This window comes from Sciurus carolinensis, chromosome 5 (assembly GCF_902686445.1).
Source record: "Sciurus carolinensis chromosome 5, mSciCar1.2, whole genome shotgun sequence".
Lineage (NCBI taxonomy): Eukaryota > Metazoa > Chordata > Mammalia > Rodentia > Sciuridae > Sciurus > Sciurus carolinensis.
In genome coordinates this window covers 106,730,355-106,745,267 of record NC_062217.1, presented here as the reverse complement: position 1 = coordinate 106,745,267, position 14,913 = coordinate 106,730,355, and the positions used below count along the sequence as shown (strand labels likewise).

Genomic DNA, 14,913 nt, shown 5'->3' with positions numbered 1-14,913 from the left:
GATCCTCAATTAAAGTATAAATATATGTTTCTCATCAGAGACATTGGAAGCCAGAAGGCAAGGACTCAAGAACTTGGCAGAGTGGGGTGGGGGTTAAATTTTGTATCTGGTAAAATTGTCCTAAAGAAGTGAGAGACAAATTAAGATATTCCAATATAAAATATGAAAAAGTTTGTTACCAATAGACTCTCCCTTTGAGAAATGCTAAAAGAAGTATCTCAGACTGGAAACAAAGAACACTACACAGTAACTTGAGAACATATACCTAAATAAAACAGGTCAATAAAGTTAAATACTTGGGAAATTATAACAACTATAATGTTATAATGATAGCATAAACTCCTACTTTTTTCTTCCTAAACAATTTAAATATTTTAAAAATTTAAAAAACAGTTAAAAATATTAATCCGAAATCTGGAATTATCATAACTAGTTTTAGCCCATATTTTACTTACTGCATAGTTTAAGAGACTAATGAGTTAAAAATTATTAGTTTAAGTTTATGGAGATGGTGTGGAACTATGAAATTTTTTGTGATGTCCGTGATTGATGGGTAAGTGTAGAGCTGTTAAAAGAGATGAATTTTTACATGTTATAAAAGAAGATGTAAATTCAAATTTGCATATTTCAACTTTACAATGTTAAATATCCCGGCAGTCACAAATAAAATAACTGTACTTTATAGGCAAAAATAATAATAATAATAATTTAAACCTTTCACTATAAAATATTAAACAAAAACGCAAAAGAAGACACTGTGGGAGGAAAGGATAAACCAAAAGCCTATATAAGGCAAAAAATAAGAAAATTATAGAAGTAAGTTCACCTTATCAGTTATTACTTAAAATGTAAGTGGATAAAAATCTTTAATTAAAAGACAAACTGGAAAAATGAATAAAAAGTATCTAACCTAATTACAAGCTTTCTAATGGAAATTCATTTTAGATTCAAAGACACTAATGTCTTGATATTGGAAAGAAGAAAATGGATAATACACGGAAATAGAAACCAAACGAAGGCAGGATTGGTTATACTAATACAGGCAAAATAAACATCAAGTCCAAAATTTTTACAAAGGACAAAAGACATCAGACATCATATATTATTTTTTTCATTTTTTAAAATATTTTATTTGTTCTAATTAGTTATACTTGATAGTAGAGTGCAATTTATACATTTTGATAAATCATACATAAATGGAGTATATTTTATCATTTTTCTGATTGTGCATATTGTAGGATCACATTAGTCATGCAGTCATATATGGACATAAGGTAATAATGTCTGTTTCACTCTATTATCCTTCCTCCTACCCCTTCCCCTCCCTTTACCCCCCTTTACCTAATGTAAAGTCACTATTCATCCTGAACCCCCTACCACAATAATGTGAATTAGTGTTCACATATCAGAGAAAACATTCAGCCTTTGTTTGTGGATTTGGCTTATTTCGCTTAGAGTAATATTCTCCAACTCCATCCATTTGCCAGCAAATGCCAGAATTTCATTCTTCAAAGCTGAGTAATATTCCATCGTTTATATATTTATATATATATATATCACATTTTGTTTATGCATTCATCTGTTGAAGGGCACCTTGGTTGGTTCCATGGTTTAGCTATTGTGACTTGAGCTGCGATAAATATTGATGTGGCTGTGTCACTGTAGTATGCTGATTTTAAATCCTTTGAGTATACTGAGGAGTGGTAGAGCTAGATCAAATGGTGGTTCCATTCCAAGTTTTCTGAGGAATCTCCATATTGCTTTCCATAATGGTCACACCAATTTGCAGTCCTACCAACACTGTATGAGTGTACCTTTTCCCCACATCATTGCCAACTTTTATTTTTGCTTTTATACTTGATTGCCATTCTGATTGGAGTGAGATGAAATCTTACAGTAGTTTTGATTTGCATTTCTCTAATTACTAGAGATGTTGAACATTTTTCATATATTTATTGATTGTATATCTTCTGTGAATGTCTGCTTACTTCCCTACCAATTTATTGATTAGGTTATTTTTTATGGTATTAAGTTTTTTAAGTTCCTTATATATCCTAGAGATTAATGCTTTATCTGAAGTGCATGTGGCAAAGATTTTCTCCCAATCTTTAGGCTCTCTTTTTAAGTTATTGTTTCTTTTGCTGAGAAGAAGCTTTTAAGTTTGAATCAACCCATTTATTGATTCTTGATTTAACCTCTTGTGCTTTAAGAGTCTTGTTAAGAAGTCAAATCCTAGGCCAACATGGTAAAGATTTGGGCCTACTTTTTCTTCAAGTAGTCCCAGGGCCTCTGTCCTAATGCCTAAGTTTTTGATCCACTTCGAGTTGAGGTTTTTGCAGGGTAAGAAATAAAGGTTTAATTTAACTTTTTTACATGTTGCTTTCCATTTTTCCCAGCACCATTTATTGAACAGGCTATCTTTTCTCCTGTGAATGTTCTCGGCACCTTTGTCTAGTATGAGATAACTGTATTTATGTGGGTTTGTCTCTGTGTCTTCTATGCTGTACCATTGTTTTACATGTCTGTTTTCAAGCCAATACCATGCTATTTTTATTACTGTAGCTCTGTAGTATAGTTTGAGGTCTGGTATTGTGATGCCTCCTGATTCACTTTTCTTGCCAAGGATTGCTTTGGCTATTCTGGGTCTCTTATTTTTCCAAATGAGTTTCATGATTGCTTTTGTACTTCTATGAAAAACATCATTGGAATTTTAATAGAAATGGCATTAAATCTGTGTAACTCTCAGTAGTATGGCCATTATGACAATATTAATTCTGCCTATCCAGAAGTATGGAAGGTCTTTCCATCTTCTAAGATCTTCTTCAATTTCATTTCTGTAGTTTTCATTGTAGAGGTCTTTCACCTCTTTTGTTAGATTGATTCCCAAGTATTTTATTTTATTTATTTTTTGAGTCTACTGTGAATGGGGTAGTCTTCTTAATTTCTCGTTCAGTGTATTCATTACTGATATATAGGAACTGATTTATGGGTATTGATTTTATATCCTTTTACTTTGATGAATTCATTTATTAGTTCTAGAAATTTTTTGATGGAATTTTTTGGATCTTCTAAATACAGAATCATATCTTTGGCAAATAATGATAGTTTGAGTTCTTCTTTACCTATTTGCATGCATTTAATTTCTTTCTTCTAATTGCTCTGACTAGAGTTTCAAGGACAATGTTGAATAAAAGTGGTGAGAGAGAGCATCCTTGTATTGTTCCAGTTTTTACAGGGAATGCTTTCAATTTTTCTCCATTTAGAATGATGTCAGCCTTCAGGTTTGCATACATAGCTTTTATCATGTTGAAGTCTGTTCCTTCTATCCATAGTTTTTCTAGTGTTTTGAACATGAAAAGGTGCTATATTTTGTCAAATTTTTTTTGGCATCTATTGAGAGATCATATGATTCTTGCTTTTAAGTATTGACATAATGAATTACATTTATTGATTTCCATATGTTGAACCAACCCTGCATCCCTGGGATGAACCCCATTTTATCATGGTGCACTATCTTTTTAATATGTTTTTGTATGTAATTTTCCAAAATTTTATTGAGAATTATTGCATCTATGTTCACCAGGGATATTGGTCTGAAATTTGCTTTCCTTGATGTGTCTTTGTCTGGTTTTGGTATCAGGGTGATATTGGTCTCAGAAAATGACTTTGGAAGGGTTCCCTCCTTTTCTATTTCATGGAATAATTTGAGGAATATTGGTGTTAATTCTTCTTCGAAGGCCTTATAGACCTCAACTGAGAATCTGTCTGGTCCTGGGCTTTTCTTAATTGGTAGGCTTTTGATTGTATTTTCTATTTCATTACTTGAAATTGTTCTGTTCAAATTGCATATGACCTCTAGATTAAATTTAGATGGGTCATATGTCTCCAGAATTTGTGGATCGACATCATATATTATTAATAAAAATTTTGATATAGCAAAATGATATGACTATTATAAGCCTAAGTATTGACCATTAAAATATATGATGTACTAGAGAACAGAATTTAAGAAAAACAAATCTATAACAATAGTTGGGGAGACATCTATAATTCATATGTTTATCTGTTTGAATTTGTGGGGTACCATCAAGTAGGCAGTTGCATCTTTGAAATGGGAAACTACATATTATTTTTTAAGGCACGGATGAACTATAAGTTCCTCATAGGCAAAGTGTTGCCATCTAACACTGTTTTCTACTCTCTTAATAAACAAATGGAAATACTTTCTGTTTGGTTCCCACAGAAATCATGTGTCTTTGCTCAGATAATTTTTGAGAATACATACATTTAAAACAATTGAATTTAAGTCATCTAAAATAAACTGAATGGATGAAATAAATGGCTATGCTTCAGTAGCTCACAAATGTGGAGAAAGCATTTTCTGCCCATGAGATGTTTAACAAAATTTAACACAGAGATATAAAAACCAAATGGTTAAAATAGAAAATGAAAAATATTTTTATTTGCTGACATATAAGAGCCCCTTCTCTTTTCCTTTCTGGCCTTAACTCCAAAATTGTTTTTATATTTGTAATATTACACTCTATCCTTAAGTGTCCATTAAGTTAAAAGGAGTTTTAAAAATGATTCACTAAGTTATTAAAAAAAAAACCAAAGTTCTTATTTTCTTATAGAGTTGAACATTCACTAATCATAAAATTAGTGATCCCATTTCTAGCTATTTACTCAAGGAAATGAAAATTTTATTATGCTTTCACTGCTACAGAACAGCATAACATTGTGCCTATGTGCAAGTTAGAATTCACAGGACTTGATGACTAATCAATTGCAGGAATGAGATACGATAACTTACAAAACTAAGTTGGTTTTTTTGCATGTCATTTCCTGAGAGTTTAAATACTGGAAAAGAAAATGTGTTGTTTTCAAGCTTTGCTCCTTTTAATCTTTCATACCATGCCAAATTAACACCATTCTGTGCAATAGATCACTGAACCTTATTTCCTTCTGTCTAGCTAAAACATTATACTATTTAACCAGCATCTGCCCCTTCCTCATTCACAACCTCCTCTAGCTCCTGCAAGCACATCCTTATGCAAAAGACAATGTTCATGTTCAGCATTATGTATCATCAAGTAAATACAAATCAAAAGTGCTATACGATACTACCTTACACTTACTAGAATGATTGTTATCAAAAAGATTAGTAATAATAAGTGTTGATGAGAAAAAGAAAGCATAGTGCATTGTTGGTGGGGAATGTATATTAGTACAAATAAATGGAAATATGGCAGTTCCTCATAAACCTAAAATTAGAATTACTTTATGATCTAGCAATTCCATTTCTGGGTATATATCTAAAAGGTCTGAAATTAGTCTGACAGAGACATCTTCCCTCTTGTGTTCATTCATTGTAGCATTATTCACAATAACCAACAACCTAGGTGTCCATCAACTGATGAATGGATAAAGAAAATGTATTCTATAATTGTTAAATGAATTTTTCAGTCATGAATTCAACTTAAATAGCAGGAAAATGTATCTAATATGCACTGATTTATAAATAATTTTCAGAGACAAATAAAGCTGCTAAAACTGATTATCTTAAAATTTCTGATTAATAGATGAAGAAAACACTGTAATTGAGAGCTTCTGTACAGCTTTATTTACAGATAAAAGGATAATAATAAAAATATAGTTATATATATATATATATATATATATATACATTTATGATGACCTTGATAGAAGCTGATTTCTTTTATATTTATTTACACAGTTGGAAAAATTACCTAGGGCATAACTTTTGTTAAGATGACATCATTTGTATGATGAAGAAACAAAATCTGTATATAATTTTATGAAAAAAGAATGTGCTCTATTGCTTTGAAAGGAATGTTTTGCCAAAATAATCAATTACTAATGATATCTTCACATCTTTAATTATCTGTATGGGTTAAACGTCCCACTTTTTTGTATATTTGCTAAATTTTGAGCAACCTAAGTTTTTTTTTCTTAATTTTATAATTGTAAGAGGTTAGGAATGGAAGAGATCCTAAAACTGAGGTGCAAACTCTGATTTACAGACAGGATAGAAGAAAGATAATTTGCCTAGAACAGAGTTAGCCCCATCCTAGCACTCTAAACTTCCCACAGTTCAGCTTTTCTCCTGTGCAATCTTTTCAGTGAATTCACCTGGTCCTTGGTAACAGATTTCTATTTCATATAGGAAAGGCTAACCACTGGAGATTTCTAAATGAATTGATTGAGATGGAGAAATTTTCCTTTGATGCATATAATAAATTCATGTAAATAAATGGCACTATCATTGTTTCATTGGTCTTAAAATATTATGTAAATTACATTACTCAAAATAAAGCCATTTTATCAACATTTGATAATGCAAATAGTGAAATTGACTAAATTAAATAAAAACTTTTATATTAGTAATTTTACATTGGCAACTTTGTTTTTGGCTTTTGGTATTCAGATATGCACATACATTTATGCATTTGTATGTGTTCTCTCTGTGTGTAAATATATATAAGCAGTAATTATCTTACAGAACTCTCTAAACAGCTTTAATATTTATTCATAAAATGAATGACTATATTTTGTGAAATCTAAATGCTTCTCTCCTCAATTAATATTTTAATACACAATTTATATCCCAATTGCTGTGACCTTTTGCATTTTGAATATTACTAATTTATACAAAAATTCAAAAGGTATTTGTATAAATGTCTCTGGATAAGCTTCCATACTAACAAAAAAGAAAAATAAAAAAAACATTTATTTATATTTCTCAATTACATAGAGTATACATTTTCTTATTTTGAACTATAAGTATTTGTTTTCATTGTATTTGCACTTAAATCCACATGAATACAAAATCGTCATCATAATTTTTCCTAGGAATCATAGAACGAATACATTTTAAACATCATAAGTATCTTATACTTCTAGTTTCTAATTTAAAAAATTAACTTATAGGCTCAGCTAAGTACATAATATGGAAGAAAGATCAATTATAAAGTATTTTTAATAAAAATATGTTCTTTTGATTTGAAAAAAATGCTTTATGTAGTTGAATATACATTGTTTACTTTGATCATGACTATGCAACATATATCTATGCTATACTAAACCAATAATGCTAATCTGTGTCTTTATTTCAGAACCATACTAGTTTATGAAAATAAATGTATATTCAAATTTTCTGTTACAACAGAAATGTCTAAAAGACTTGATTGAGCACAGAATGTATATTGTGAAAATTCATCTATGATTTAAAACACAAAAGTGATCCATTTTAGTATTTAATACTAAATTACAAATATTTCCAGTTAGTGGAATTGTAAGTTGACAATATTTGAGAAAATGGTCAAAAAACACATTCCCATGATAGTAAATGAATAGCTTTTGCTTTATTAATTAGTTTTATTAATGTGATATATTTTTAATTTAATCGGTATAATATAAATTGATTTTAAAAATTAATTGTGGAAATTAGTGAACTGACATATTATCCTTATATCTTTAATTTAAATGGTCTACGTTAATTTACTAGTAGTTTAATTTAAAAATAAAAAAATCTATCCTTCATAAAGGGCATGAATATGCTATACCACATGGAACCATATTGAAATACATTGCTACCATCATTCTGAATCTATCTAAAAAACTTGTATCATATTTTACGTTAATCAATCTATAATTATTTTAATAGCTTCAAAAGAATAGAGTCAATAGATCTAATGTATAGCCAAGAAATATGTATTTATTTTTAAATTGATTACTCAAGTAAATCTAATAAAGTTGTCTTCAGACTTTTCAAGAAATATATAAACTGGAAGTTAGTGTATATGTTTATGACTTTGCATTTCTGCCAAACATAGATTTGTTTTTTTTACATTTTTGGTAAAGTTCACTAAGACCTAGAGATACTTGCCAAAATGGTCCATAAATATCAGACCCTTTTGGCCCACAATTTAATGATCTTGTTATTTAACTTTCCTTAGTGATCAGTTTCCTTAGTGGTCTAATCCTCTTCTTCGTTACCCAGTTACAGGCCACAGTCTTTGATGGAGGACCCAAAACAGTCTGAAAACATACACCTGTTTAGTATCAAGAATAAGGCTCTGATTCAAACAACATTACCCTATGTAAATTATGATTACACAAATGGTATGCCTTTACTCCATGTACAAACAGAGAAACAACATGTATCCCATTTGTTTACAATAAAAATAAATTAAAAAAAAAAAAAAAAGAATGAGGCTCTAAAAAATAGGACGAGAAAACAGTAGATTGGATTGATAGGGAAGTACAGATAGTCTGTCCTAAAAGATGATCAGATAGTTTGAAGAAAAGCCAACAAACTCTGCTGTGGTGACTCTCAGATTTTGGCTCCAGGCTGTCAGTTTTAATGTCTTGTTCACCCTTGGGCAAACTGGAAACTACTTCAACTGTAAAACACATATTTCTTTTCCTGGTTTCAACTCTAACACAACTTTTAAAGAAATAACATTTTCTAAAATATTTTTTGTTATGAAAGTCATGTAGGTTTCTTGTGAAAATATCTAAATGTTAGAGGGGGACAATGAAATATCTGTAATCCATCTAGTCCTAAACATTTGAATTTCTTTACACATATATTCATAATACTTGTGCACACATGCATGTTTGTAAGTGTGCACGTCTTAAATGGTTTCATGAAAAATATAGCATATACATAGAAGAGCACACAAATCTTAATTGCACAGCTTTATGAATTCACATACTGAGCACACCTATATATCTACTACTTATTCTAAACAACAGAGATTAATCAGCACTCCAGAAGCCCAGCTTTTGATTATAGTAGTGCTTATTCTACCTTCTTCCCAAAAGGACCCCTATCTTGACTTCTTTCACCATGTAGAGATTATACCTGTTTTTGAAATTTATACAATTAGAATTACATAGTTTGTACTCTTTCTTGTCTGGCTCCTTTCATTTAACCTTATGTTCATAAAAGTTATCCAAATAATTACTTGAAGCAGTAATTTATTCATTCTTAGTACTGTGTATTATGACATTATTTGCACAAAATCTAGTATATACACATCTATTATTGATAAAATTTTGGGAGGTTTCCAGATTTTATATGTATAATGCTGTTCTGACCATCTTTATATGTCTTTAAATAAAATTTTTATTGAATTTTAAATATGTATAAATCATAAAGAATAGCTGTATGGATTTTTAATGGATATGCCCAGGGACACACAAAATAAAGAAATAATCTATTACCAATACCCAATACTTCCCTGGTATGCCCAGTAATTTTTTAATAACTGCTGAACATTTTATATAAAATAAATATAGAGATTTAGGATGAACTTACGTTGCTAAAAGGAGGACTTTCTATGGCTTCTGTTAAAATCAAGGCGGTTCAGCTTAGTCTGTTCAGAGCTTGGATATCAGGTGTAAGTATCACTGAGGCCTGATCTAATCACCATGCACCATTATTCCCAGGGAAGAACTTCAGTGATCTCAACAGAAAATGTCAGATATTTACCAGTACCTCTCTTCTTGGTAGCAAGGAAATCTAGATTTTTACCTTTCAACCCATGAGTGCTACACATCCTCTTCAGATTCATTCACCCTTAGTTGCTTTCTCTATACTCAGTTTTTCAGTCTTGCTCTAGATCAGTTAGATTGGTAGAAATTGTGTCTGTATTTTTTTAAACAAAAGGTGAACAAACCTCTCATGACTGTTTCACCTTCTTTTTCTCCCTATATTTCATTTATATGTTATTAAATATTTTATACCATAGCATAATGGACTTTTGACTTTTTAATCTAGGATTGTTCTCAGGCTTCTGTGATCTGCCCTACACTGTGGCAGAGGAACGTAGAGGCCATGTACTGTACTCAGGATTTGATTAGAGAGCAGTTTCCAGCTTGAGCCACACATGAAAAAGTACCTTGATTGTGCCCAAGTCATTGATCCACATAATATTTTTTTGTTGCAGCAGATCAAAGTTTTACCTTCAAACTAGGTAGCACATACTAATGCTTACATTCCCATAAGCTGTGTGATAATAGAGGGATAATTCCATGACTAGGAAATAGGTACTTAAATTCTTGATTTAGATATAAATCATGGCAGTACCTAAGATGATATTTGGTGATTGTATTAGTATGCGTGAAAAATATCTCCTTGTATACCATTTTATTTTATAAATGTCTTAGATTTTATTTTTAAACAGGGAAAATATGTGATAAAAACCATAGGAATAGTACATTTCAGGGATAAAGAGCTACATATGTATATACCAAAGCTTGCCACACATAAAATGTGAACAAGATAAAGGTAAAATCATTTCCTGAAAAGTAAGCCTCCAGGAAATACTTGACATTTTCAAGATGTTTGCCCTTTAATATCATCATTTGCTTTTTCCATCAGTTTTTGAGATGTTTCAAAACTTCAAGCTGTGGCTGCTGCTTCTTGTCTAGGAATAGGAATCACACTTTTCAAATAGAGAAATGCCAGGATGGCCACTTAACTCCATGCAAAATAAAAATAGCTCCTCTCACTTTCAATCATTTTTTTTTTCCTTTAAGACCTCAACTGCCACCGTAAACGTGGTAGTGACAGATGTCAATGACAATGCTCCAGTGTTTGATCCATATCTGCCTAGAAACTTATCTGTGGTGGAGGAGGAAGTCAATGCCTTTGTGGGTCAAGTAAGGGTAAGTGAAATAATTGTATATATCCTAAATGTGTTTCTAAAAAGTGCATAGTGTCTTACACTTTAATTTTGAAAAGAGATGTACCTAATGTAATCTGTTAAATTACTTTGCTGGATACTCTTCAAGATTTTCTAAAAATCTTATCCTATACATTTAGATTTAACTTATTAAGTGCGTAGACTGCATTTTATGATTGCTGTGTAATTTAAGCATTGACTAATATAAGATTATTCTTATTTAATATGTTTCTGTTTTTTGGACATAAGATATTTTTAGAAAACTGTGTAATTTGGCATACCATTAGGTTCATAAGTAAACAGTCAAAACACAAAATACATAAATTTAGATGTGAATTTTTTTGACCTTTTAAGCTTATCTTTAGTATTGATTAAATGTCCTGTATTTCATACATGTTCCTTGGCCAGCACTCTCAAGATTCAGTTCTAGGCTGTTCTCCAGGAGATATGGTTTAGATATGAAGGGTCCCTTGAGAATTTTATGTGTTGGAAATGTGATGTCCAATGTTGCAATGTTCAGAGGTGGAATGATTAGATTACAAGATCTGTAACCTCATGGGTGAATTGATCCATTGGATGGTTTAATTTGAATGGACCACTAGGTGGTAACTGTAGTTGGTGGGGTGTGACAGGAGGCAAATCACTGGGGGTGTGGCCTTGGCTTATATTGTTCATGGCTCATTTTCTTTGCCCTCTGTTTCCTGGATGGCATAGGCTAAGCAGCTTTCTTCCTCCATGCCCTTCCCTCATGATGTTTTGCCTTACCTCAGTCTCAGTGGAATGGAACCAGCTGACTATGAACTGAGCCTCTGAAGCCATGATTTCAAAATTTTCCCTTCCAAATTATTCTTGTCAGGTGTTTTGTTCACAGTGATGAAAAGCTGACTAACATATCTGTTTCCTGTCTGGACTTAATTAGCCAATTTATCCAATTCTTTTGATGAATAATCTCATTTTTTTCATTAAGGTGTAGTCAGTCTTCCTTAGGTGGTTCTTGCTTGAAAATATCTGGAGGCCAGAGAAGAAGAAAAATTTTGAGGAGGGAATGCATGTTTTAAATCAGGTACCTCAGAAAAGACCTCCATATGATCTATAGGTAGCCATCTTTGTATTATTACTATGACATACCTGTGGCCACCAAGTTTATAAATGGAAAAGATGTATTATGTCACAGTTTTGGAGGTTCCAAGTTTAGGTAGCCCCATTCTCTTGGCTTCTTGTGAGGACAGCATATCATAAAGAGATTACATAGTAGAACAAACTATATCTTGTGCCAGGCACAGAGAAAGATCAAGAGACTGAGGTTCTACAGTTACTATTAAGTGTAGTTCCCTCTACTAGAACCTCTTTAAAGTTTTGCCACCTCCAAATAGTGCCACACTTGGGACTAATCCTTTACCATATGAACCTTTGGTGGGCACTTATCCAAACCATACCACTACTGGAGGAAAGAATTCTCCTCTGGAAAAAGTGAGGCACCTGGTTTTCTCAATTCTAGGTTTCAGGGTCCTGCTCCTTCCCTATTAATGCCCTACTTTTGAGCAGAAGACTTGCTGGTGCTTTGAAGTAAGCCTTTTCTATAATTAAGACCTGGTTTTGTATCTGGGTTTTCTCCAGTGACAAAAGAGGAATTTTTCTTTAAACACTGTCATATAGATCTTGAGACTTTCTCCTGTCCTACGATTTTGATTGTCTAGTTTGACCCTATATTCCTCATAATACAAAAACTAGTAACTCTGCAGTCATTATCATCATCATCATCATTATCAAATCTTGTAGAGCTCCCATAAAACATACATCCTCTTCCTTTTTATGTCACCCTAATTCACTGCAGGGGAGAATCTGAGTCATTGTGATATTACAATCTCCTAGGGTTTCTTTTGGTTTCCTGGTCCTGGAAGGATTCAGCTCCACAGTTTGATATGAAGGATCCACTTCCCTTGCCATACCTCTGATGTCAAATGTCTTAGTGTGAATTTTTACAGAAGAAATTTTTACAGAAGAAAAACTAGAGACAAAATAGTCTTTTTAGAAATTCAGGTAGCACTAAAGGAGAGGTAAGGAAGATAGGCAAGTGAAGGAAAGGAGGCAGTACCCAATAAAGGGATCACCGTTAAACTATTTATTACTAGAAGAACTGAAGTTTAATCTCAAAGGGAAAACTCTAGGAAAAGGTACAAACTTGTGCATCAGAATTATTCATCCTGAATACTGATGGAAATGAAAAATTCATACACTAAATCATAAGAATCCATGGCTGCAGATGCTCAGGGTGGGTAGCAATTTTTAGGCCTTTCCTTTCTTCATCACTAGTAAGTAGGCAAATACTGACAAAATACTGATATAAGGAGGCAGATTCTGAGGTTCCACTGTAGATGCTAGCAGATGGAAGTTGGTTAGAGCATACAGAATGTTCTGAGTATAGCATATGGCACTGAAAATCTCAACCATACCAAAGAAAGAAGGCAACAAATTCCTTTCCCTATTTTTTTTTTTTTTTTTTTTTTGTACTGGGGATTGAACCCAGGGAAGTTTAACCACTGAGCAACATCCCCAGTGCTTTTATTATATTTTGTCCTGAGTCAGGGTCTTGTTAAATTGCTTAGGGCCTTGCTAAATTGCTGAGGCTGGCTTTGAACTCGCAATCCTCCTACCTCAGCCTCCCCAGCTGCTGGAATTACAGGCCTACGCCAGCAAGTCCAGCCCTAAGGTGTTAAATTATTTACTTGAGACATATGTAGAAACGAGAGAAAGCAAGAAATGCTGAAATTTGCTCACACAGGGTGAATACTGGTAAGAGTGACATTGGGAGGGGTTGAGAACTCTCAAGGCAAAGGTAATTATGTATGTAAAAGCAAAGAGAAATGAGAGCATACTGCATCACAAGACGTGCCACATCACAGACATTTCCCTACGCCACATTATAGAAGATGTTGGGGGACCCAGTTTGACAACATCAGATTTATTTGTTACAAAGATTATTTTTGAATAGCTTATAATGGAGATTCTAAATTTCAAAAGGGGCAATAAAAGGCAATTGTAAAAGTCCAGGCATATGATACCTGAACTAATCATAATGGTAATTAAAAATTACTTGTAGTTTTTATTCTGCAATGCCACATGGTTAAAAACAAATTATTTTTGTTGTATATATCTATCAACTACTAAGATAAACAGATATTGAAATAATTTATGAAAATCCACTGTTCCATTTCCTTAATTTATATGGAATTGAAGTAAAACCCATATGGAATACACAATTAAAATACATACATAGACATCAATAAAATTATTATTTCTAGTTAGTTTTCATTTTTCTTGTTTCTGCCACTTTTCCTGGTAATTCATTGTTCCAGAAAATTTACAGCATTAACCTTTCTCCTTGTCTTCTTGTTTTTAAATTTGATGAGAAATAGTATCTATAATTTATTTTATTTTGAAAATTGAAATATGAATGTAAGCACTCATAATTTGATACAGTGTAGTTGTCCTGTTCTTCAGGCAATAACATGTTTTCATAAAACTAAAATGATTTCAGAAGTACAAAGGAAGAGGAAAATATGCAAAGCAGACTGTGTCCAACTGATTCTGCAGTTTTGGAGAAGTTGTAATGTTCTTGGAATGGAATTTTGATGCATCATAATGGTCTCCTGTTGCTACCTAACGATAATTATATAATACATTAATTTTGCTAAATGGCTCATGCTCCACTTATAAAATTTAATTCTAATTGTCACCAAAAACTATTAAGACACACTTAGAGTCAAGATATGTATGGTTAATTACTGTACTGAATTTGAGTTATTGGTTTGTGTTTATGTTCTAATGATATTTTAATATGAATAATCCAATATTTGTACTCAAAAGCTGAAGGAACTTTTTATAATCTACTTTTTTAAAAGGCAGTGTTATAGTTATTACTACAACCATATAACAAGGTATACTTCTGAAGCAATATTTACAAATTATACATAGCAAAACAATGTGTTGTCAAGCATAGTAAACAATAAACTACAAACCAGCAAATAGAGATCTTACTACTCACAACATATAATATGCCACATTTAGAATTGAAAATCTTATCAATATTCTCAAAGTACTAATGGCAGCAGGAGAATAAGAAAGGATGTGTGCAGAATCAACCTAATAAACACAGTAATAATATACTGTTTCAAGTGTCAAATGGGTAATATAAATC

The 14,913-nt window shown here is 31.9% G+C and overlaps 1 protein-coding gene across 1 annotated transcript in view; it reads left to right on the top strand.

The window, feature by feature from the left end:
* Pcdh15 (protocadherin related 15) overlaps positions 1 to 14,913 on the top strand; it is a 942,952-nt gene that overhangs the window by 691,177 nt on the left and 236,862 nt on the right. Inside the window, 1 exon segment of the mRNA XM_047552806.1 lies at positions 10,570 to 10,698. Within this exon segment, the coding sequence (XP_047408762.1) occupies positions 10,570 to 10,698 (129 nt within the window).